Source organism: Gymnogyps californianus, unplaced genomic scaffold, assembly GCF_018139145.2.
Source record: "Gymnogyps californianus isolate 813 unplaced genomic scaffold, ASM1813914v2 HiC_scaffold_34, whole genome shotgun sequence".
NCBI lineage: Eukaryota > Metazoa > Chordata > Aves > Accipitriformes > Cathartidae > Gymnogyps > Gymnogyps californianus.
Window position 1 is genome coordinate 1,536,768 of NW_026114224.1, and position 25,742 is coordinate 1,562,509.

Below are 25,742 nucleotides of genomic sequence, written 5' to 3' on the forward strand. Positions count from 1 at the left end.
TTTAAAATAACACTTCAATTCACCTTTAAGAAGGTGAATTGATTAGATTGATTATGATTAGATTTTTACTTTTTAGATTAGCTATGATTAGATTTTTACTTTTCCTGAAAAACAGCCAAGATATTAGCAAACTCAGTTTACACAGGTGACATTTTTCCCATGTGCGTGTACATGTGGACAAGCTGAATGCACTCTTTATTCTGACGATCATTAAGCATCAGGACCATGCTAGAGAGATACAATCTGGAATAGACATCAGCACAGATGAGTTTTGGCTTAAAGGCTTGTCTACAAAGGAAAATACACCGGTGTAACTATACAGCCAGAGCTATATTACCACACAATTTCTTGTAAACAGACTTTACAGTACAATAAGAACACCTTTTCCTAGTTAGACTTACTACCTTCTAAAAAAGGTTTCATCTAAATCAGAAACAGACACTCTAGCTCCAAAATGTAAGCCAGCTTTGGAGCACCTTATTGCAGGGCATAAAAACTCTGTACAATAAGAAACATACTTGTTTCACTTTATCTTCAAAATCTGCATCATTCTTATCGTAGATCATCTGAGCAAGGCGAATCTGTTCTGCTGTTGCCTGAAAAACACAAACATCCAATAAAGTACACAAAAGGTAACAATATATTTTTTAAAAGTATCTCCTAGCGTCACTATATTTTTTTGTTCTCCAGATTCTCAAAAAGAACATACACAACAAGCACAGAGGTGCTATGGGGAAGGGATTAACATCTCCTCTATACCCATTTTATAGTTAAAAAGTTAGCTGGGACAGAAGCAATTTCAACATGTTCTAACATATCTGAACCACAGTTAAAGGTCACCACATAGACAAGACAACCATATAATAAAACAGAATTTACCACAGAAGCCTACACTTTGATATTATTACTTTAGTATCTACCACTCCAGAGTTAGTTTTATCATAACAAACTGGCAACGGTATTTCTAAATTAACCACATCTCTGATGATTCCTGCTCACATCACCTTCCACAACTCTCCCAACAACCACCTGACTCTGTAGTTTTATGAGCACTTAAAAAGAGACTGAGTCATGCCTCAAGATTTTGCCCGTGAACAGCCGCACTTATTTTCTTTATAAGTGAATACTGGTCTCTGAAAATTGCTATAGGATCTTGCTATTAGTGAAACATTTGGTGCTTCTGTAACATTTCTGGACAACAAATCCATGCTGGCAACTTCTCCAAAAGCTGAAAGACTAAAATGGATGGATGCAGTAAAGTGCCATAAATCCAAATAGGCTATGGCTGCCTGTCCTGGTTTCGGCTGGGACAGAGTTAACTCTCTTCTTAGTAGCTGGTACAGTGCTGGGTTTTAGGTTTAGTGTAAGAATAATGCTGATAACATGCTGATGTTTTAGTTGTTGCTAAGTAGCGCTTATCCTAAGTTAAGGATTTTTCAGTTTCCCATGCTCTGCCAGCAAGCAGGTGCACAAGAAGCTGGGAGGAAGCATGGCCAGGACAGCTGACCTGAACTAGCCAAAGGGATATTCCATACCATAGAACATCATGCCCAGTATATAAACTGGGGAGAGTTGGCCGGGGGGGGGGGGGGGGGGGGGGGGGGGGGGGGGGGGGGCAGATCACTGCTGGGGCATCAGTCAGCGGGTGGTGAGCAATTGCATTGTGCATCACTTATCTTGTCTTGGGTGTTATTTCTCTTTTTTTTTTGTTATACTCCTTTTCATTACAATTATTATTATTAGTGTATTTTATTTTTACTGTAGTTATTAAACTGTTCTTATCTCAACCCATGAGTTTTAACTTTTTTTTGTTTTTCACTCCTCCCCGTCCTACTGGGAGGGGGAAGCAGCTGCGTGGTGCTTAGATGCTGGCTGTGGTTAAACCACAACACTGCCCCAGAGAGAAAGCAAGTCAAGAACACTAATGTCTCATCATACAGGCCGCTCTTCATAGTGCGGCATTTGCAGTCTACTTGAACTGCACTCCCATGAAAATACCAAAGATAACTGTATGCTACATGATCCTGGACCTAATTTGATTTCTGCTCAAACAGAAGAGGCTACCGTCTCATGCTAGATAAGGCTGATACTGAAGAGAGCCAGGACCCGAAATGCGAGTTGATGTGCTGTGGAAGACTTCTTCATTGAGAAGGGGATCACCTCATCCACTGAAATTCTTGATGGAAAGGATTCATCCTGGGCAGCTGGTTGAATTTCACCTTTTGCAGTCTCACTTCACAGGACACCCACATGAAATTCTGCGCCTCACAAGTTCAGACTTAATCAGCCTCAAATTGCTTCACTTTTGCAGTTTACCACAAATACAAGCTTCTAGAGGAGATCGCCAAGTGTAAATCCTGAGAAGACTCTAAAAATTACTCCACCATACACCACCAGCTGCTTATTTGCTGAGAAGTTACCGCAGCTGTCCCAGCTCCTTGAGGGAAGCAACATTTGCTGTGCTCAGAGGTGAAGTTCCAAGACAATTAGCATTTGTAACGGAGTTAAGTACTCTGCACTACTTCACATTTTCAAAGTATCATGCTGACAGCTTCATATGTCAGTTGGTAACACAGAAGAGAGTCTGCTCTGGAATTCCCTGTGCCAGCCCTGGTGCCACCCTCCACGAAAGCCTCCCAGTCAGCGTGGTGCTCTGTGCAAAGGAGCTCGCTCTTGGTGTCTGCTGATACCTCAGCAGAGAGCAAAAACAAAAGGTCTGCTGGTTTCAGGAATTAAGCCCTGTTGATCCATCTTCTTGCTCTGACTTCAGCCTCCTCAGGCCCACTGCAACTTTTAAGTTAGTGAAGAGATTTCCTTTAAAGATATTCAGAGTAAAAACATTCAGACAATGTAATTTCTGTAGAGACATGACTGCATATTTGACCGGTGTCCTGGTTTCTGCTAGGACAGAGGTAATTTTCTTCCTAGTAGCTGGTACAGTGCTGTGTTTTGGATTTTGTGTGAGAATGATGTTGATAACACTCTGATGTTTTCAGTTGTTGCTAAGTAGTGTTTATACTAAGTCAAGGATTTTTCAGCTTCTCCTGCCCAGCCAGCAAGAAGGCTGGAGGGGCACAAGAAGCTGGGAGGGGACACCGCCAGGACAGCTGACCCAAACTGGCCAAAGGGATATTCCATACCATATGACATCATGCCCAGTATATAAACTGGGGGGAGCTGGCTGGGAGGGGTGGATCACTGCTCAGGAACTAACTGGGCATCGGTCAGCAAGTGGTGAGCAATTGCATTGTGCATCACTTGTTTTGTATAGTCTAATTCTTTTAGTAGTATTATTGTCATTTTATTATCATTATTTTTCCTTCCTTTCTGTCATATTAAACTGTCTTTATCTCAACCCACGAGGTTGTGGGTTTTGTTTTTTTTTTTTTTGATTCTCTCCCCCATCTCACTGGGTGGGGGGAGCGAGCGAGCAACTGTGTGGTGCTTAGTTGCTGGCTGGGGTTAAACCACGACAACCAGAAACAGGAAACCATTAAGATTCATTTTTTCCATAAACCAACTTTTTTTCAAGTCCATGTTAGAAGACAAAAATATACCAGTTTTTTTAACAATATCAAATGTGTGACAGTATCTTCAGTTTTCCTGTGTAAGGAGAGAGCTTAGAAACACAAGTAGGTGCAATATCACTAATATTTATGCCAGTGGATTACACCCAGATGGAATTGAAGATTCAGAAGAAAAAAAACCAACAAACACCAAATCATTGTCACAAAAAGTTTTGGTTTTTTCCCCAGCGACTGGTTCTTCTTTAAGGCACCATTGTTACAAGTAACATTGTAGTATCCTATAAAAGAGTATAATTAAGTTTTAATTGCAACTAAGAAAATAGTAGCATCTTAAGACAGCTAAAACTTTACTCAACCTTACAAGATATATTATCTTTGCAGCATAACAGAGTGAAGGAAATTTTTAACTAACAACTTCAAACTACCAGAAAACAGAAGTGTGCAAAACACAAAATTAAGTGACAGTAATAGGCCCAGATCTTATAATAAAATGGTATATAACAAATAAATCCAGAAGCAATGCAAAAGAACTGCGATGTAATTTCTTAAATAACTGAAATGATGATCAATGTGATGATATGACAATGAAATCTCCATTTGGGAAATTAACATTATTCTACATTCAGAAAAATGAATTGGTGGTAATTGAACAGTAAAATCCCACGTTTCTGTTGATCTGTAAAGCCTAAGGAGAAAGGTCCATCTGATATCTAAACAATAAAAAAAAAATATGGTGCACTAAAACATAATTGCTGTATATTAAATAGCCATCTTTTCCACTGAATTGACCAAACCAGCATCTATTATGCAAGAAGTAGAATTAAGCAGACAAAACGCAGAATAAGGTCAGTAAGACCTAATGCTTAAAATCAATGAATCACATAGGTTGGAAAGGTCCTCCAGTGATACTCAGTGCAACCTCCCACTGAGAGCATGTCCCATCAGAGGAGCTGCTTGGGGCCAGACAGAGATCCCATAACCTCTCTAATCCATGACCATGTTTCATGGTAAATAATTTTTTTCCCTTTTAACAGCTGGAATTTCCAGTGTTCCAACTTGTGCCATTGTCTGAGAAGAGCCTGGCTTCACCTTTTCTATACCCTTTCATGAGGTATCTGAATAGAAGATATGACCTTGCCTTGCCTTCTTAGGGCTGAACAAATCCAGTTCCCTCAGCCACCACTCATTCATCCTGTGCTCCAGCCTCTCAACCATCTTTGCAGCTCTTCACTGGACTTGCTCCCATCTGCCAATGTCTGTCTTGTGCTAGGGAACCCAAAACTGGGCAGAGTACTCCACTGCTGTCTTGCAAATGCCAAAAAAGGGGAAACCACCACTTCTGTCAACCTGCTCACTATATTCCTGCAGCCTTACTTGTTATAAAACAAAAACAAATTCAACTTCATCTGTTGAAAGTCACTTTCTAAATCCACACATTAACATGAATCACCACTATGCAAAGTGCTGCAATGCAAGGAGATAAGGGCTTGAGCTCACATAATTAATACTGTACAAAACAGAACAGGAGCCCCTCCATGTTAAAGATCAGTCTAGAAAACAATAAGACACAATTTCCCAGGGGAGCACCTCTAGACTGATGCACTCGGCCAGCAGAGAACTGAGGCAATTCTTGAATTGAGTCCAATTTTGAGAAGTACCTGACAAGAGAATAATGAGTTGCCAGGAGCAGAGACGTTTTGCACTCTCTGTAACATGGACAAGCATAGAACTTAACTGCTCTGCTGCTGAGAATCAAGACAACGGGGTAAGAGCTTAATTTCAATCTTGCAGATGCTCAAAATAATTTCAGTCTGCTGGTGGACGGCCATCTTCATTTCACTTTGTGAAGACACTGCACAAGAAGTTTAGGATTTTGTGACTTGCAGATATGCTGAATCATGCTGTAGAACGCAGCACGCATCTAACGAAGCTTTTCCCACCCACTCAAGTTCCTCTATCGACCAGAAATCTTCTAGCATCATGAGGCTGGCATATGGAAGAGCTGAGATCTGAGGACACTGAGGTCACAGGACAGAAATCCTGACACAGGCATAGGCATAGAATTCCTCACTGATGGGAAATGTTGCTGAAGAACACAAAGCTCCTTTAGAGACAAGAATACAGGAACAACTTAATGCTGCGCTGGATTACTGAGCAATTAAAGCGAGATATCAAACATACTCTTCCAAAATAGACCATGATTTTCCCCCCATCTTTTCACAGTTTTTACTGACTTAGGGAAGAAATGCATATCATTACATGCTCACTTTCAACTCAAAGAAGATTATATAGTAGCACGTACCTGTACTACTTGTTTCTGCGGTTGTGTTGGCTGTGTGGTTGAAATTTGCGTTTTGTCCCGAGTGCCCCGGGTACGTTCACTGCCCACTGAAGTCATCATATACCGTATATACAAAACAATGTATGTACAAAATAGAAAATCTGAAAGAAAAAAAAAAAAGAGCATGAGTTAATGCAGGGTACTAATACCCAGATAATATACAAATGCAGTAGCTTGAACTCTTCCTGCCTTTACCACAAACTCTATACAGAGACTCCCAAGAAAGCAGCTTTAATACACTATTATTGACTTTATCACAGTCTTTACAGTAAAGGGAGAAATGCAGTGGATAAAACACATTTTTGTCAGCTGATTGGGATCTGTCTAGATCTGTACTTTCAGATGACATCTAAATCTCACAGCTTTTCCCAGTTATTTAACATATAGACTTTTCTATCTGCTACTCTGCTGAAATTCCAGCTCCAGCTGTATCACTCCTTAAATTTCTGTAATACCTGCTGTCTTGTTTTGATGCTTGGAATTTAACCACACTCATACCCACTCAGAACGCTAACACAAAAATCACATTCACAAACCAGGCCGTTCCTTTCCTCCCTATCATTAAACTGCTTTCCTGCACATATACGGAGGTCATGGCCAATGCACACTCTACTTCTCACCTCTCATTTATAAGAGAAATGATGATCCTTGCCTTTAAATACAGCCTCTGTAGCCAGTATTTTATTTTATGTTCTCCCTCATACTTAAAGAAATTATTTACAAAACTACCTATTACCCTGCTTTAAACATACCTTTGTTGTATGGCAACAAAGAAACCCAAAAGAAAGCTCAACCCCCCCACACACATCATTGCTATCCTGTTTGTGGTAGTCAGCTTTCATTCTCATTCATCCTCTACCATTAAAATTACTTTGAAACAAGAAATTTATTATTCCCCCTGTGTTTGTACAGCATCTAACACAAGGCTAATTGATGAGTATGGTTTATAGTAGCTATGATAACTGGAAACAGATCTCTCAACTGGTCAGAACAGTCACGGTCAACTGCCTGGTTTCTGTCCCCATGACACTGGGAAGTAAAACCTGCAAATTTAGGGAACTAAGGACAACCTGCAAGTGGTGCACCTGGGCAGAAGGAGATGTGCAAACAAGCAGCAAAGCGCTTTTACTGCAGCCCCAATGCATGAACGTGCCTCCGCACGCAACTTATCAGGGCAGCAGCTTTGGTGCAAGCTGGCTATCACTGAGCTCAATGCACAATAATGCTCAGATGAAAAATGAGCAAACTGCTGTGATTGCATGGACAAGGATGTGTTCAATACCCAACTGCTCACTAGCATTCACAAGTAATGGGTACTCAACAATTAAATTTGCAATGAGATACTTCAGTTTAAACATCAATTCACAATGCTCAGGAGTCTCATCTAGAATTAAAAAGACAATTAACCCCATTATCATCTAAATCTCTTCTTCACTTTAGAAATACATTTTTGTTGGCCAAAATTGAACCCCGACATTGAATTTCTTTATGTGCTAGTTAAAGCATTCAATAAAGTCTGAGGAGAAAGTATATTTCCATGAACTCTTACATATTTAACAAGAAAAGGCCTGCCTTTACCAGGAACTGACTGTAGTATGAGCTGAACTGGAACACTGTGTTTCTCCAGCTTTATGAATACATTCACCAAAGCCAATCTGTCTCCCAGTCTCTTAGTCTAACTTTGTTGTCTTCTAAGCCCCAGAACACACAGGCCTTCAGAGCACTCCACTTGACACCCTAAAAGCCAGATACAGTCAGAACAGAGGTTATTCAAGCTCGTGACATGTTCTATGGAAAGCAAAATATTAACTAGATGTAGAGATGCTCTGAACAGCAAGTTCAACCTTTGGGTTGTTGTTTTTTTGTTGTTGTTTTTTAAAGTATCAGTCAGCTCATCATGATTTGAACCTAGCAATGAAAAAAAACCCTGAACAGAGAACATGACAGAGAGCACTAACCTCTCTGAAAGACAAGCTAATAGTTTCAAATATGATTGTCTGGAATTAGCCCACTGTGATTTAAGATATGCTGAGAAATTATAACTCCACTGGGTCTCAATTTGTTCATCATTTCTGAATTAACATCATGTTTACACAGATTCTGGTACCTAGAAATTCTAACATACATTTCAATGCTATTTTCTCTAATTTCACCAAAGCTACTCAAAATATTGCGATCCATGTTTTGGACACGACAGTGGTACACACATGTTAAAACAAAGAGTTTTCCATTTGTAAAGCACACACTGAACTACAGCCTACACTTTTGATAGCCAGGCAACTTATGGTTCCTGAGGAGGACTGTGTCTTTTCTCCCTCTCCTAACATATATTTTACAGTGCCTCTGTGTCACAGCTGTTTAAGCCATGTTTGTTTTTCAGGATGAAAGGATACTTTAAGGAAAAAGGCATGCACGCAAGCATTTGAAACACTCCTGGGGGATAAAGCAGCACAGCAAAATCAGCCTGCTGGTGGGAACAGAGCCCAAACAACCTGAACAGTATAACAGGATCTTTAAAGAAGATCCTCATCTTGCTGACCATGCAGCCCATGAGCAGCACAATTTGGCAACAGGTCCAAAGCAGAAAACCAGCGAAGGTGAGAGCCTCTTCCTGGCAGCGGTATGGACTTGCACTTGCTTCAGACAAGCGTGGAAACACACCCTCAGTTTGACATTCCCCATCAAGCCAACACAGACACGTTATAATCCATTTCAGACACAATTCAGTCTTCTTAAAAGCACAACTGGCAGCTTGATATAAAGGGAGCTTTAAAAATAAAGCTATTTTATTCCTCCTTAGTTGGCTCCCACTATCTACAAGTAGTGTTCAGACACAGCAACCAGCCCAGCCCCAGCATGCACGAGGAGCATCTGAAGGGCCCTGCTCCACTGCCAACAGCGCACTAACCAGGGAAACATCGTACCTCCCTGGCACAGGCATGTCTTCACTGCACCGGGCTGAGGCTTCACACCCTATCACATCTACTCTTTAGAGTACCGAAGCAGCAGGCAGAAGGGAGGCAGATAGCCACTGCCTTCGAATTACCATAGCGACTACAATTTTGAGCATTAAGTGGGATATTACTAATTAATAAGATGGGGCTGAACAAGAACATTTCCTTGCTCACAAAGCAGCTTCTTATTCTCTCCAATTCCTCATATTAAAGTCTGTTTGGCAGGCTGTTGTCATAGCAATGAGTAGGATATCACAAACTGATGAATTTAATTTTAACTGCAGATCAAATGAGGAAAGAAGATTTGAGACTGGGAGGATGACAACTCTTAATTAAAATCTGTTTAATAAAGATCAAAAAAAATATTCAGACAAGCAGATGTTTCAGGTTCCATGTCAGGGTCTGGCTCAGTGCAAAAGTCCCTCATCAGCAGTTAATATTTGACCTTGTAGACACATTGCAACTCTAGTAAGCAGCCAAAACAGCTGTATTTTGAAGAAAGAGATACACGTTAAACAAAACAGACCCTCAGAGCACTAGCAGAAAAGGAGGAGAAAGCATTAAAGAAAGAGACTGGACTTCCCAAAACTGTTGTGTAAAGAAGTTTCTTTCATGACAATAAAAAAAAAAAAAAAAAAAAAGGCAGCACAAGATTGCTGTAAACCTTTTTTTCACTGATGTAATCTAGTACCTCCAGAGGAAGGTTGTCTTTACTTCTACTTTAAAAACAAAAAAAACCTTGATCAGTAGTTAAGAAAATTGTTCACTTCAAGTATGTTTAGCTTCTCAAGTGCTAAGGAATTCAAATTTCAGCACTTCCTCATAAAGCAAATAAATAGACTTAAAAATGGAAAGCAACAGAGGCATTTAAGAGGAAAATCATCCCAAATCTCAAGGTTTTGTTTGTTTTAGTGTCTCTGTCTGTACAGCAAGTTTAGCCCAAGGATCTACGCTACAACAGCAGATATAGTATTGTATAATAAGCCATCACCAGACTGGTGATGGAATGGCAACAATTATTCTAGTTTCCAAAAGCAGTACCCAAGTATTGGTATCTCAACACCCAACTTTCCTAAAGAGATCAAATCCTACTCCCTCCCAAAGTCTCCATACCATAAGTCTTATTCAACATATTTAGTTGGGTTTTTGCTTCGGATTTTAGAAGGAAAAGAGGAAGGCAAAGAATCAAAGAATAATTGAATGCATATCAAAACAAAAAGCAGGTTTTTAAAGCTATCATAATGCTTTCTTTGATCTTTTGTTCAACTTTCCTTCAGCAAGAAATCTAGTCCTTTTAGACTCAAAGAAGTCAGAAAAGCTAGATACACACAGAATACAAATTGACTTGACAGGGTGGCAAGCCCCGCAAGACACAGTAAATCTATTCCTGAACTTCCAGGGACAGACTGTGTACTGCAATACCACCTGACTTTCAAGATTCCTTCTGAAGTTAAATATTCACCTCCATCAGCTGAACAAAACATTTGCAGTTTCAATTCTTTTCCTGAGGCAGTCTCAAGAAAGTTATTTTCTTGACTCTCTGGACAAGGAGCTGTGATAAAGAACACTGTGCAGAAATCTCTGTGAACACCTTAAAAGTGTGATCGCTTTTTTTATACTCTAATCACAAAGCTACTCAGTCAAGGATTTCTCACAATGACAGGGCTGGGAAAAGGCTGCAGGACACTGCCTCATGATAGCATGACTACTGTACATGTATGAGTCTAGATTTTACTGCTACGGCAGTAGCGTGACATGAGCATGAGGAAAAAGAGTGGAGGAAAAACACATGTCTACAAAGCATTGATGCAATGCATTTCCCTCAAGTGCTGTTGTCTAAAGAATCTCATCACCTTTATTACTGCTTGAAATGGGAAAAGAGTTTGTAAGAGTCAGATGTTCCTCAGGAGCAGTGCTGATTACTCAGTGTCTGTACTGCCCCAAGCCAACAATACCGAACCTGAGCTTATGGACCCTGGGAGGATTCATGTCTCATCTTACGGTCTTCTACAGTTGTCCTGGTTTCGGCTGGGACAGAGTTAACTCTCTTCTTAGTAGCTGGTACAGTGCTGGGTTTTGGATTTAGTGTGAGAATAATGTTGATAACACTCCGATGTTTTAGTTGTTGCTAAGTAGCGCTTATCTTAAGCCAAGGACTTTTCAGTTTCCCATGCTGTGCCAGCAAGCAGGTGTGCAAGAAGCTGGGAGGGAGCATGGCCGGGGCAGCTGACCTGAACTAGCCAAAGGGATATTCCATACCATGGAACGTCATGCCCAGTATATAAACAGGGGGGAGTTGGCCGGGAGGCGCGGATCGCGGCTTGGGAACTAACTGGGCATCGGTCAGCGGGTGGTGAGCAATTGCATTGTGCATCACTGGTTTTTTTTCTTCCCCCCCCTTCCTTTTTTTTGTTGCATTCCTTTTCATTACTATTATTATATTTCATTATCACTATTGTTAGTATTATATTTTACTTTAGTTATTAAACTGTTCTTATCTTAACCCATGAGTTTTACTTTTTTTTTTCCTTTCCTTTCCTCCTCCTCACCCCACTGAGAGGGGAGAGGGGGAAGCAGCTGCGTGGTGCTTAGTTGCTGACTGGGGTTAAACCACGACAACAGTAAATAGGAAAAATATTGATGGCCAGGAGTAGACCTGTATCACTGACAGAACACCACAGGAGAGAGAAATTGTACTATCTGTATGCTCTCATGTTTTACCAAGAAAAGAGGATTACTGGGAGTGGCCAGAGTACCAGCACAAACATATAAACTAACATCTACACTTCCAGTTGTGTTAGCAAAGCATACTGAATAAACAAGTGAATACTCTTACTCACCTTCCTTAAAACCCACTGAGTTGTTAGTTGAAATTATTATTCTGCCAAGTCAATCTACAATTAGCTAAGAACACACCCCAATCTACAGAAATCAATAATTTCTCATTACCAGCAAAAAAAAAAAAGTTCATTTCAAGGATTAGTATTCCTAAGCAAATGTTATACAAAGGAAGACAAAGAAATATACAAATAGGTCTTACAAATAAAAGAAAAGACAGCATTGTTTTGGAAGAGAAAGAAGTGCTCATCTTCAAAAGACTGGAGTTAGGCAAAGGTTGGTCATGTATCCAGAGCCCCTCTCAAAAGCATGATGTGGAAGGGGGACTGAACAGTGCATGTTTTCCACTAGTAGAGCAAGTTTCAATCATGAAAGTTAAGTAATATCATTAACATTATTTAAAAAAAAAAATCTTCTAATCTCACAATATCTATCTTTGCTATTATCCCAGTGTCTCTGCCTAACAGACATGTTTTACATTTTAGTATATACTGGCTTTAATCAAAATCTGCCAACTACACCCAATAAACATCCAGCGGACTTGCCCTCATCATTTCTTTATAAATATTCAAACTTCAGAGGCAACAAGTGCCCTTATTCATACAGAAATTTCTGAAAGAGGAATCAATTTTCCCAAATTCAACTTTCACTGGTATTAAAAAAAAAAAGACAACAATTGCACTAAAATCAGAGAAGCCTAACCAACTTCCACCTAGGGCTTTATCTTTCACACAACCAAGGCAATCTTCAGACTGCTAAAAACCTGGTTAGCAAAACCCACCCAGCTCTGCTGCTGTCAGAAGACAACACTCCTGATTCTGGACAATCAAAAGGCAGTGAATGTCCTAGAAGATTCAGATGACTTGACCTTATGTTTCAGACATCAATACCTACAAAGTCACTATTCTCATCTTTTGCTGCCTTTCTGCAAGAACACCACCACTTTAGATAGCAACCAGTTGGACTTCCACATGCAAAAAGAATAAAGTCCTGCTCCCTGTCCTAACTAATTATAAGCCCCATGTTTGCAAGGGCCTGCAAGATGCACTAGTTACCAGCACTTACCATTGACTGTAATGAAACTTTAAGTAACAGAGACCCAGTTAGACTAACTGCATGTTATTTTCTATCTAAGCACCACTATCGGAACTAGAGGATCTTACTAGACCATAACGCAGACCAGACCACAGTTGTTGCCATGAACTAGAAAAAAAAAAAAAAAAAAAAAAAAAAGAGGCTGCACTGGTCCACATAGAAATAGAAATATAATATATAGAAAATAGGAATTCTCTTTGAGAAGTAGCAATCATGGGGATCCTGTGAGGAAGGGGCAACAGCAAGTTCACTTTTGAAGTATATTTCTCTGCTGAGGAATATTTTAAGAAAAGCTCTGGCCTGGCCTGATATTCTAAGACTTGAAGGAAAAATTAAATACATGTTCCTGTCATCTTTGATGGAAGGACCTAATTTCTTGTCCTCTGTCATAGAAAAGGCTTTTCTTACGCGAACCCTCTCTAAAAGCTACCAAAGTAAGAGATAATGTATTCCCATCACTGACCACACCGTACGCTGTCCTGAACTGTCAACTGACTCAGTATCTCAGGTTAGGAAGCATACGGAGACCACAGCGGCTCAGAGGTGGTTCCTGGTGCTTGCACAGCCATGCACACACTCTACTTCCTCTTGCTACAGGAGGAAAGGAACATCTCCATTTCAGAGTCCTCTGTTCTCTTATTTTCTAGCCTAAGGAGATAAAAGAAAATACTAGCCAAGTCAATACACAGTATACTCGCTGTTTATTCCATCACTGCTACATTCAGTGGTGAAGAACCATCAGTATTGCAAATCTCCTCTTCATACCTGTTTCTCTGGGTTTGTTCCCCCCCAAAAAATGGAACAATCAACGAAGAAAAACAGAAAAGGTAAAGCCATCGGTGTTTTCCCTCCTAAGGTTTCCTGAGTAGTGTTCCAGTGAAAGGGCACTACATTGTCTACAACTTCCAACAAAGCAGCAGCTAGCAGACTAGTCACCCCCTGCAACAAATACTCAGACTGAATTACACACTGCATTAACTAGGAGGCTTGTAAAAAACATTAACTAGTACTTCACAAAAGGAAAGCTTTATTGCAGCTGAGGAAAAAAAATGAACTAGCAGGTTTTTCAGGGTTGAAAATCATTACTCTCTGCAGCCAGAACTAACACAGCCTTCCTGAAGTCACACACAAGTGGAGGACAGCTGAGCAGAGTTTGGGACAAAAAACCGTGACAAGAGTTTTAGTTCCCATTTGGGTCCTGGTTGTATATTCAAAGTTCAATCCGTAGTGCAGGTAGAATCCAAACAGTTTATTCCATTAAAATCAAGTTTCAGCTCATATCTAATTCTGCACAACTGCAAGCTGTCACCAGAAATGGCATTCCTGCTCCCCTACTCAACCACATAATATTGCTACTTCCCTTCAATCAGACTAACAATCCTGCAGCTGCAGAGGGAGTTGGTTCAGTGAGCTGACCCAAGAGCAAACTAAACTCTCTAAAACAAAACAGTGATTCAGTTGAATAAGCTTATCCAGTGGAAAACTATGTGGCTATACAACTGCTGAATCTGACACGAGGGATAGGGATCAAGTTTATGAGGAAAGGGGGAACTTGCATTTCAGCAGCCATGCATCATTATAACATAGGTAAAATGTGAGGTTTCACATTTTGTTTTCCTGGGATCCAGTATAGCAAGACTTGATCCTGGTCAGGCCCTCTGCACGCAACAACAACAAAAAAAAAAAAAAACCCAAACATTAAAAATGCTTTGTAGGCATTTTAAAAAATAAAACACTCCCAGGAAGGGACTCTGCCAGCATAGTGACCTTGAATATATCACTATCTTATGGCATATATATTCTTTTGATCACCAGTGGGAAAATAGAGACTTGTATCACCTTTACTGAGGAACACTCCTTAATGCCCAGCCTCTTGGATACCTGTTAGCATTCAGTAACTTGCAGTGAAGAATAAACTTCTAAAAATTTGGAGGTGCTTCTATCCAAACAAGAGGAGGCTATAATCAACCAACATTAGGACAGCCTGACTAACATAGCTTATGGTAATCTAGAATACAGTCCTTTCCCCCAGCCACAGAAGATCTGTCTACATTCAATTTCGGGCATTGAACTAGAGACTCAAACTACCCTAAAGCAATTTAGCCACCAAAAGCAATCTTTAATGATTTTGTACACACAACTAAATATTCAATGCTTTTGCTGGTCATCTTTGAATTTCACTTTCACAGGAATAATACACTTACACATCCACCCTTTCCCTATCAAAAGCTCCACCTTGAGAAGGCTTGCTCCCTCTGCCAGCTCATTAAAACTCACAGCAGCCCCTCTGAGGGGGAAAGGAGGAAACCCAGACAGACTCGTCCAGGAAGACAGGGCTGGGTGACTTGGAAGTTCTTCAGATGGCTCCCCTCCACCAAAAAAAAAAAAAAAAAAAAAAAAAAAAAAAAAAATCACAAGGCAAAGCCTCTGCAGACTGTAATAATTTGCACAGCTTTCCAGTCTATCCGAGATGAACTCGGGGGTCAGCTAGAAGCCTGGGTGAGCTCAGGGCACACACACATATATGTAGGTGAGGAAACAGCTGCAGAGTACGAACTAAAGTTATAGATGTTCTCTTCAAAGAATACATGGAAGGACATATGATCTCAGGTCACACTCTGGTTAAGCTATCAATACCACAAGGAAAAAAAAAAATATTTAAGTAGCCAAAGCATCTCAGATAAGACTGAAGTACACCACTAAAGCTGCACAGGACATATGACCTTCCTGTATTAACTGTGACCGACTTGTCTCAAAACCACTATTCCCCACACCTCTAGTGACAATGTCAGCAGGATACTTTTGAAACAGTTTAAGCTTGGGCTAAGTCAGTACATACAATATGAGCTACAAGCATAAATCAAGGACACTTCAGGCTTGCGGTTTGTCAATAGTACCAACCGTAAGACACAACAGTTAAACTTTCAATGGATCACCCCCCTATCAATCATTACAATCAACAGCTAGCTATACTCACAAGATGAGTAATTCATGCAACAGCAAAAAAAGGGGAAAAAAGCTGTTAAATAACAAAGAAAACTTTTTTAAAAACTTATTAGGAAAGCTAATCCAGATTAAACCGGTACCAGAACAAAAAAAGATGCTGAATTGTAACAGGAGCAGGGAAAAAGACAAGTACTGGGAACTGTCAGCTTTGGCTATTAAACTGTAGAAATGCATATTTCAGCTATTCGCTCTGATGTAACGCCCCATATCCAAATAGCCCCTAAAATTAATTGCTGTTTACACAGAAAAACAAACACAATAAGAAGATTCAAGTTAAAACCCGGGTACTCCAAATGACAGAAAGAAATAGCTAACACGAGCTCAGAGCCACACAGCCAGGACAACATCCAGAAGGGGAAATTCGCTTTGACTAGGGTTCTTGTAAACAAGGTGGCACACAGGAAGCAGCACTTGACATCGGACATCTCGCTGCCAGATCACGAACACGCTTGGCACTTGTGCTCTCCCTGCTCCCTCCTGCATCGCTGAACCGCGCTCTCCTGGAACAGCTTCAAAGGAATTCTTTGAACAGAAACAGATACAAGCAACAAGACTAAAAATAGCCGAGCAAGAGCAGAGACATTTGTGATGTTCTCAAACTGGCGGAAACACACTCAATTGCATCAAAAAAAAAAGGGGGGGGGGCCACCTAGTTAATTCACACTAGAATTGACGAGGAACAAAGTAGAAAGTGCCACCATAAAAAAAAGTTTTGGAGGGGAGGATTAATTCAGACTTGCGACACTCATCAGATCACATTACAACACTCACAACAAAAAGCAATGGTTAAATTACAAGCCACAAGTGATATAAAAGCAAATGCACTAAGTAATCAATAAGGCTATATCTATAAAATGTGCTAAAAACCTCGTGATATCAGATTTTTGATTCTAGCTTCAGAGTTTTGGTAGCAACACCAAAGAGCTCAGGTATCATTCCTGCACCTGTACAGAGCCCTACTCCTTGAACTAGATACTGAGGTGTCATGGTTTAACCCCAGCCAGCAACTAAGCACCATGCAGCCACTTCCCCCTTCCCCCTCCCAGTGGGATGGGGAGGAGGGGTGGGGGGGGAAGGTAAAACTCATGAGTTAAGATAAGAACAGTTTAATAAGTAAAATAAAATACACTACTAAATAATAATAATAAAATAATAATAATTGTAATGAAAAGGAATATAACTAAAAAAAAGAAATAACACCCAAGAAAAGACAAGTGATGCACAATGCAATTGCTCACCACCCGCTGACCAATGCCAGAGCCGCGATCCGCCCCTCCCGGCCAACTCCCCCCGTTTATATACTGGGCATGACGTTCCATGGTATGGAATACCCCTTTGGCTAGTTCAGGTCAGCTGCCCTGGCCATGCTCCCTCCCAGCTTCTTGCACACCTGCTTGCTGGCACAGCATGGGAAACTGAAAAGTCCTTAACTTAGGATAAGCGCTACTTAGCAACAACTAAAACATCAGAGTGTTATCAACATCATTCTCACACTAAATCCAAAACACAGCACTGTACCAGCTACTAAAAAGAAAGTTAATTCTGTCCCAGCCGAAACCAGGACATGAGGGAAGACCACCAGTACAGATCACTGCTTGTGATATGTTCACATATTCAGAAAACCAAAGAAAACCAGGAGTCTTGCTGAAAAAAACTCTTTTAAAGAAAGCAAGATATTCTAGAATATCTTCCTATAATTTTCCCCCAGATGATGATATTTCTCAAGGTTCATCTTAGGCAAGAGGAGAATCCACCAAAATAAAAACCTAATTTTTTTTGCAGTGATATATATGACTCTGAATATAAAGTTCCAGAAGGAGGAAAAGAAACAATAGTTTCTAAAGCAGTATTAAAGGTTTCCTTACTTCACAGTCTTATGCTTTTACTGTGCGTAAAATCTTGATGAAAACTCACAGCCATTTGGTTCAGTTTAGTCTTCCAAAGTGAAACCTTGCGAGAAGCTGAGTCCTTTTTCAAACTTTTTGTCAGGTGCTTGGAGACAAGCAGCCACAGAAACAGTACCAAGAACTGAAAGCCATAAGAGATCATTTTTATTTCTCTGCCAACTCTGGATTGTTCCTTCTATGGTCACAATCAGTGTTAGCATTTTGTCTAGCTTTAAACAAGGTGGGTTTTATTAGTTTCCTTTGATACTAAACCTCATCTTGACCTGCTTCAGTCAGAAAACTTGATTTTACCCCAGGTTTTCCTACTTTATTTTGAGCATTATTTTTCTCACGATCACAACTTCTCAACTTGGTGTCAGGTGTAAATTCACTTATTCTTGTTCCGTTGATTTTTTTTTTTTAAAGTTTGAAAAATCTGAATTAGCAAATAAGTTTTTCTTCAAAACTTCCTTCCTATTGATAGACCATTAAGAAATTCCTTTTCACAGAAATTTATTCACTCATTTTCTTAAAGCTTACATTTCCTTTTAAATATATTTTTGTATTCTGCAGGGTCATTCATTACTACGCTGTACTAAATTAACAGCTCCTGATTCCACAGACATATGCCGACTTTATATACTGTGCAATGCAATATTAAAATGCCTAAGTAGAAAGCCTGTTTTCTAAAACATCCCAAGAAGATATTAGTCACCTGTCTATTTTACCATCAATCTAAAAGACCAAGCACTCTGCTGCAAGATCAAGTTACTCATTTTGAAAGAAAAGGGACTTGTACTCTTCACATCTTAGTTTCTGAAACAGTTAGCTTATTTATATTAATAGCAGCACCTCACTCTCAGTACACATGTGAATTCTGAGACTGCATCTGGAATACATGTTTTGCTAACTACGGTGTTCAATTCTAGCAACAGCATTAAAATATTACAGGTATCAGCTTTAGAGATCATACTGCACCTATAAAAACTTCACTGAACAAATGCTTTGGCAATGACAATCTTTAAAACCATTTCAGCAGATGTGCTGTAAACATCAATTTTCCCCTAGCAAACCAAAAAGCTGTATCTACACAGAAATGGAGCAAGGGATGAGCAAGGGATAACCAAGATAAAATATTACAAGTTTTAAAAATTGCATTACAAACTTAAGTAACAGCTTTTTAATCACAATAATAATTTTCAGTCATTTACAGAATGTTATGTAAAAATTCTAGCACAACAGGGGACTGTTAAACACACTTGCTGTAAAAGCAGAGATGACACTGTAAATAAAGTGAAAAAGCAACGGTAGGCAAGTTTAAAATGCAGAACAGTATGATGATTTAAATGTGTTCTCAATTTAAACATACAAAGACTGTTTTTCAAGTTCAATGAGTACACTGCCCAAAACATGGCTTTTTGAAAACTAGTAAGGAGAACCTGATTCACTAGAATAAGGTGAAAATAAAAATTGTAAGAGGAAAAATGCAACTTGTCATTCTACATGCTGCCTCTGATAAGAGCAAAAAGTCCAAGACACATACATGGTTAAGACAACAGCATTCACCCAAAGCTCTAATCAGCAGAAAATAAACTGCTAAAAGGCTGCTCACTGTCTCACCTTCAGGACACTGAAACTTGCAGTTCTGCAGGGGTTTAGGGTGTTTTTTTGAAAGCATACAAGCCTCATATAAGTTGGTACTGCCCTTTTGGTCCCTCCATTTTCCCATGTCTAAAACTTGAAAAACAATACTTACCAACTCTGTTGCTGTGCTCTAAAACTCTAAGGCAGAAGGTGTTAGCATGACCTTAGTTTTGATATCCCAAAAGAACCTTGCCATGAAGTCCGAGTTTTTGAGATTTGTTGTCATGGAAGTTACTGTGAGATCACAACTACATCACAGGAATTTCTTTGCAGGATCAAATGCAAGAGACTGATAGAATGGGATGAAACAGCTCTCAATACACTGCATTTAAACATTGCTGAGTATACATGCAACTGCTGAGAACAGCAACTTTAAGGAGTAGAATTTTTACTTCCACTTATTCATGAAAGTCCATTTGAAGAGTTACGAATACATCCAAGAAAAACATTTTGTGCTCTTTTCAGAATTTTTTGCCAGAGGAAGAAGAAAGGGAAGGAAAAAGCATGTTTAAATAGATTATCTCAATCCCAAAGCCAGAGACATAACTTCCCTTAAAACCATTCTAAGTTCTCAAATGTTATATACACAATGAATAAAACCCAGAAAATTCCCAGAACACAAAGCACCAAGAGTAAGGTCTTCCATATCAAAGATGATCAGTTAGACTTTAATGTATATTCTAATATGCAAGCACATTTGAGAACAAAAACCTTTGTTCAACTGAATTATCACAATTCCTATCAAATTAAAAAAGGAATAAAACAAAGAGTCCAAGGAACACAATAACATTAAGTGAGAAGAAAGCTTTTGTGGAGTTTTGGGGTTTTTTTAACTGGTCTGAAGCTTAAAAAAAATAATCTTCATTTTATACAGTTTTTGGAAAAGTAAATTGAGGGCATCTTTCCACTTCTTTTTTTTCTTTTAATTAGAAATTCAGGTCATTTTAAAAATACATACAACTTCTGAAAAAGAGGGGTGGAGGCTAAATACTGTAGGTCAATATTTCAACAAGACTTGATACATCCCAGAAGCTGAACTGCTTGAAAGGTCAATTCACAACAAGTCCTGGAAGAGCTAAGCATACCATTTCTTCCAAGCTGGTCTTTAAGATTTCAAGAAAGCAGAGCTCCACACAGAGCCATAAATATCATACTAGTATAAAACACAATAGAATCATAATATACCCAAACATACATTTGGATAAACCAACCTAGTGTAAAGCTCTATTTTCAGTCTCTTACGTGTTTTCTTCAGCTGAATGCTTTTAGGCTTTAACTATAATAAAATAAGTAGAGTTTAGATATACATTTTAGCAAAGTTTAGCACAGTGTTTGAGCTATGCTTATGTGAGGTCACTTCACCTGGCAGAGAAACTGAGAAGTCTGAAGCTGAGATTTTTCAGGAAATTTAAGAGGTGGTAACGGTCTCATTTTATTCAACAGAAGGACTAAGTGAATCTCTAAACAGAGCTAACTTTCCCTACCATTAGAGTGCCAGAAGAGATAGCTTATCCCCTTCTCCTTCAACATTTCTCCCTTAAAAAAGAACAAAGAGTTTATCTTAAAAAAAAAAAAAAAATTAAAGTATTTCACAGCATGTCTATTCATATATAAGCTTTGGGGAAAAAAGGCAACTCATCAATGCTGCACTACACATACCCATAAACGCAGAACAAAAATGCATTTATAGGAACACCAGGAGAAATAAGATGCAAAACAATCTCGCAACTTTCCAGTTCGCATTACTGAAGCCCCAGCTGCTACACACTAACAGAGCAACACTGGTTCAAAAGACTGAAACACGGTTGCAGTGTCAAATAATTCACCACACAGATTTAATAGCCAAAAGGGATGCGGAGAAGAGAGACCCCTTCCTCCTTCCCAAGTTTTCCACCAGGGATCATCTTTCCCGGCATTATTTCATTACTCACTTTCAGTGCAGTTCATCAAAGCAGGAATTTTGTTTGTTTGTAAAGACACACCTAAGGTTCCCTAGCATTAATGACTTGATTTCTGCTGCTATGAGCCAGACTCTGGATCAAATCAAAGTAGCAACCCATCATATCAGTGATCAATACAGAACTCTTCCCCCCTTTTTCCCCCACCCCAAACCTGTCTTGTAACTACCCCCAAGCCACATCCTCCTCCTGCTCCTCCACAGGCAACTCATTCTGTCCCTCTCCCTCTACATACTGCATTAAGACCTGTCTGTTGAGTCAAGAAGAGAACGTACCATCAAAAGAACATGCTAACAACTGATCCTAACTTTTCTCCAATACCATGGAGCAACTGGAAGGGGAGGAAGAGTTGCATGTCAGCTTTTCAATCAGGGTCTGTCGATAAAGGGGACCTACAACCATAAAACCAGTTCCTGGCCACCCACCACTCCTTAACAAAGTCCTGGTGAGGAAAACAATGTTGACTCCAGTTGCTAAACTCTTTCATTTGTTCTCTCCTACATTCAGCTCCAATCCCAAACAGCTACTTGTTTTTTGCTGGGTAGAAAAGGTTTTAGTTACCACAGTCTGACTCAATGTTCAAAACCTGCTTGTTCTGGCCTGCAAGGTAAGATGCATCACACTGTTTTTGTGCTCAATTTTTGCTTAGATATTAAAATCAACTGAAAAGGGATGGTTCTGTGGTTTCTTGTCCTACGTTTTATCATATTTTATAATAGGTAGGTCATTTCATAACTAGAGAAACGCTTAGGATGTCTTCTGTTGATCAGTTATTTTAATGGATTTGTTTATTAAGAAATATAAAGTTATACATTTTCGCTTACCTCTCTCCCATGACTGAAGTACTCAAAAGCACTCCCTAGCAATCAACAGAATCAGCAAGGGAGATAAGTCATATAAATATCTGAGGTAGGTTTTCTGGCAGAAACTAAATCTCACTGATGTTTCATTTCAGAGGACTGTACTAAAAGAGCCATCCCAGCACTTCTCAGATTCAATATCCCTAACTATGAAGTAATTTTAACCATCTAACTTTATTTTAACCTTTATCTACAGTTGTGGGGGTCCTGGGGATTTGGGGGAAGGGGGCTGGATTTGCAAGAATAGAAAAAATAGGATGATGCAGTTCACTTCTAATTTACCAGGACTTGTGTAATTCTGCAAAGTTTTGGCTTTAGTCTCATTAAAAAGTACTTTTAAAAATAATTTTGATACACATAGCTTCATAAAATGAACTGCTCAATATGCAGAAGTACAATAAGAACTCAGCCTAACCTCTCCTAAATGCTGTACGTACATTAAACCATCATTTACAATCCACACAATTCCTAGACAGAACACACACAGGACTTGGGCAATTTTATCACTATCAAACAATCAAATGTTTAACCTGTTTCTTCCCTCACAGAACTGCTGAATTATAGTCTTCAGTTCAGCTAGAGCCAAGACAGCCAATTACTCCTTATTTGCAAGCACAGAAATTATTTGGATTTGAAATATGCATCTTATTGCATTTTCACAGCACTTTCTCTAAACACATATCCCAAACCCACCCACCTCTCCACCTATCAAGAGTCATGAATTACTGTTACCACCACCCCTACACTAAATTCAGTCCTTAATCCACCTCCTTCTCAAAGGCAAGTAAGAACATATGGCCTTGAGTTTGCCTGAAGGACTACAGATTTGACTATGTCAAGTAGTTTAACATAGAGAAGAAAGCTTTGGGGAGGGTGTCTCATCAATGCATATAAATACCTGAAGGGAAGGTGCAAAGACAGAGCCAGGCTCTTTTCAGCGGTGCCCAGTGACAGGACCAGAGGCAATGAGCACAAACTGAAACACAGGGGACTCTGTCTGAACATCAGGAAATGCTTTTTTACTGTGAGGGTGACTGAGCACTGGCACAGGTAGGCCAGTGAGGTGGTGGAGTCTCCATCCTTGGAGATATTCAAAAGATGTCCAGACGCAGTCCTGGGCAACCTGCTGTAGGTGGCCCTGCTTGAGCAGGGGGAGACAAGATGACCTCCAGAGGTCCCTGCCAACCTCAGCCAGTCTGTGATTAAGTGAAGTAAAAAGGGAAGGAAGTCCTATAACAGAAAAGCTCTTATCAAAAATGCCCCACAAGCTTCATTAGGGACAACTCTTAAGCTCTAGCATTTCTGCTCAGACAGTCACATAAAGAAAACCAAGTGAATGTCTATCTTCAATTAAATCAGGTAGGACAAAAGTCACTGGGACTTTAATTCCAGCAACATACACTACTACATCAACAGATAAAATGGTAAACAATGAAAACCAGAGTACGGGTATAAAGTTGCAAGGAGTTTTATACTTACAGTCATAACAGAGAACTATTCAAGAAAGATAATAAGCATCTTCCTAAGACGCAAAGAAAGGTTCCTGGGCATGGCTGCTATCTGGACATCAAGAAGCAGCAAAGAAATCCAACAGGTTGAGGATGCGTATTAGAAGCCACAAGGTTTTCTCAAACACTGAAAAAACCTTTTGCATACTCATTAACTTGCCTTCACCAAGCTCATAACACTATTTCAATCTTTCTCTAAACTGAATTTCAGACAGCTACCCCTTGGCACTTACCCCATGTTCAAAACACTCAGAAATTCATTCAGTGGCAAATAAAAGAAAGTGAAGCACAAGACCGGGAAGTGCAGTACTGCTCCCCCTCATCACATTTAGTCACCCAAAGTTAACATCAGTAACTTAGGTCCCTCTTATGTCAGTCTCAAAATGGATCACAAGTCAGTGATCTGAAGAACGTGTGACTGAAAGCTGAAATAAAAGCCCAGTAACAGAAACATCTGTCCCTTGGGGTACAACCCATCAAAAGCACAGACCAGAATTTCTCAAATACAATATATTATGTACAGCCTGACAGCAGAGCAGGGTTTGGCACCAGGATTCCTTTTAGATTCATGTTGCTGAAACTGCATCTAAGACAACATGCAAGTTTGAAAATCAAGAAAGAATGTAAATGCAGAAAGAAAAAAAAAAGAAATCAGCAATAGCCTTCAAATACAGGGAAACATGGACAATATGATAATATGAGATATCATCAAGTGTTTACCATAAAATAGCCATGATTCAGTTAACATTTAAAACCAAATAGAAAGAGGAAACAAAAAAGCTTTCAGAAGCCATATGCTTCATACTATATTATATCCATCATCCTCAAAACACTTAACAAAACCAATACAGTAGGAAAAAAAAAATTCATTTTCTTTGCTCAAAAGCAATATCAATATGGTCTCTAAAGCATCATCCTACTTCCAGGAACAGTATTTTAATCATAAGAAATAACTGAAATGTTCTAGCTGAAACCTACACCACACACAGTAAAACTGCAAAAAGACTTCCTCTCTCTACAGCTAACCATTAAAAATATGTAGGAATATGATCATAGCTACTGAATTAAAATTTTACACCTTCAACCACAGGGCTGCCTAACAGACTAAGACAGACTTCCCCCCCCCTCCATTAAACCAGGTTAAAAAAAGTGCAACCTGATGATTCAAATCTGGAGGTTAAGAAAGTATTTGCATTTTCTTCATTTAACTTTGGATTCAAATACTAAATGATTCTGTAACACAAATTCTGTTGAACCTGCATCTTCTGCAGATCTGGAATAAACTGTGTTTCCTGTATGATAAAGCAAAAAAAACCCAAAACCATAAAGTTCACCATAGGAGTACTACTTCAGACAAACCTTAAGTCTCAAGAAAGATCAAAGCGCTCTCAATATGGGAAACATTTCATTGTTTTTAATGCAAAATGCTACACTCAGCCAGGTTAAGGACTCCTCCATCTGTTGGAAGACTGATTTAAGAAGCTGGGGAAGGAGAGGAAAAAAGCTTGACAAGTTTACCTTCAAAAGAAGCCACAGCATCTACAGTATCTTGCAGCTTTCACAAAGACAGCTGGACAAAAAAAAAAAAGATAATTTCAAGAGAACTGAGAGCAGAAACAACTCCATCGAAGGGAACTGCACAAAGTTGTTCACATAACCTATCTTACAAGTTTTAAAATCTAGAGGGAACATAAATAAAACAATATGCTCAGCAAAATAGTTATGATGTAGTAAAAGCAAGCAGAGCAAGCCATGAGATCTCAGGCATCAGACTGTATCACCTCTAATCTATCTGTCTTTAGTCACTGTTGTGGTTTAACCCCAGCCAGCAACTAAGCACCACGCAGCTGCTTCCCCCTCCCCCCTCCCAGTGGGATGGGGAGGAGGAAAAAAAAAAAAAAGTTAAAACTCATGGGTTGAGATAAGAATGGTTTAATAACTAAAGTAAAATAAAACACACTACTAAATAATAATAATAATTGTAATGAAAAGGAATATAACAACAAAAAAAAAGAAATAACACCCAAGAAAAGACAAGTGATGCACAATGCAATTGCTCACCACCCGCTGACCAATGCATGAGCAGTGATCCGCCCCTCCCAGCCAACTCCCCCCTGTTTATATA

The 25,742-nt window shown here is 39.4% G+C and overlaps 1 protein-coding gene across 1 annotated transcript in view; it reads right to left on the reverse strand.

Moving 5' to 3' along the window:
- Nucleotides 1–25,742, reverse strand: part of LOC127028533 (ubiquitin-associated protein 2-like) — a 93,390-nt gene that overhangs the window by 67,580 nt on the left and 68 nt on the right. Inside the window, exons 2-4 of the mRNA XM_050914295.1 lie at nucleotides 25,136–25,187; nucleotides 5,830–5,969; nucleotides 519–596 (exon numbers count right to left, since the gene is read on the reverse strand). Coding sequence (XP_050770252.1) covers nucleotides 519–596; nucleotides 5,830–5,928 — 177 coding nt within the window. The 5' untranslated portion in view covers nucleotides 5,929–5,969; nucleotides 25,136–25,187. The remainder of the gene's footprint in view (nucleotides 1–518; nucleotides 597–5,829; nucleotides 5,970–25,135; nucleotides 25,188–25,742) is intronic.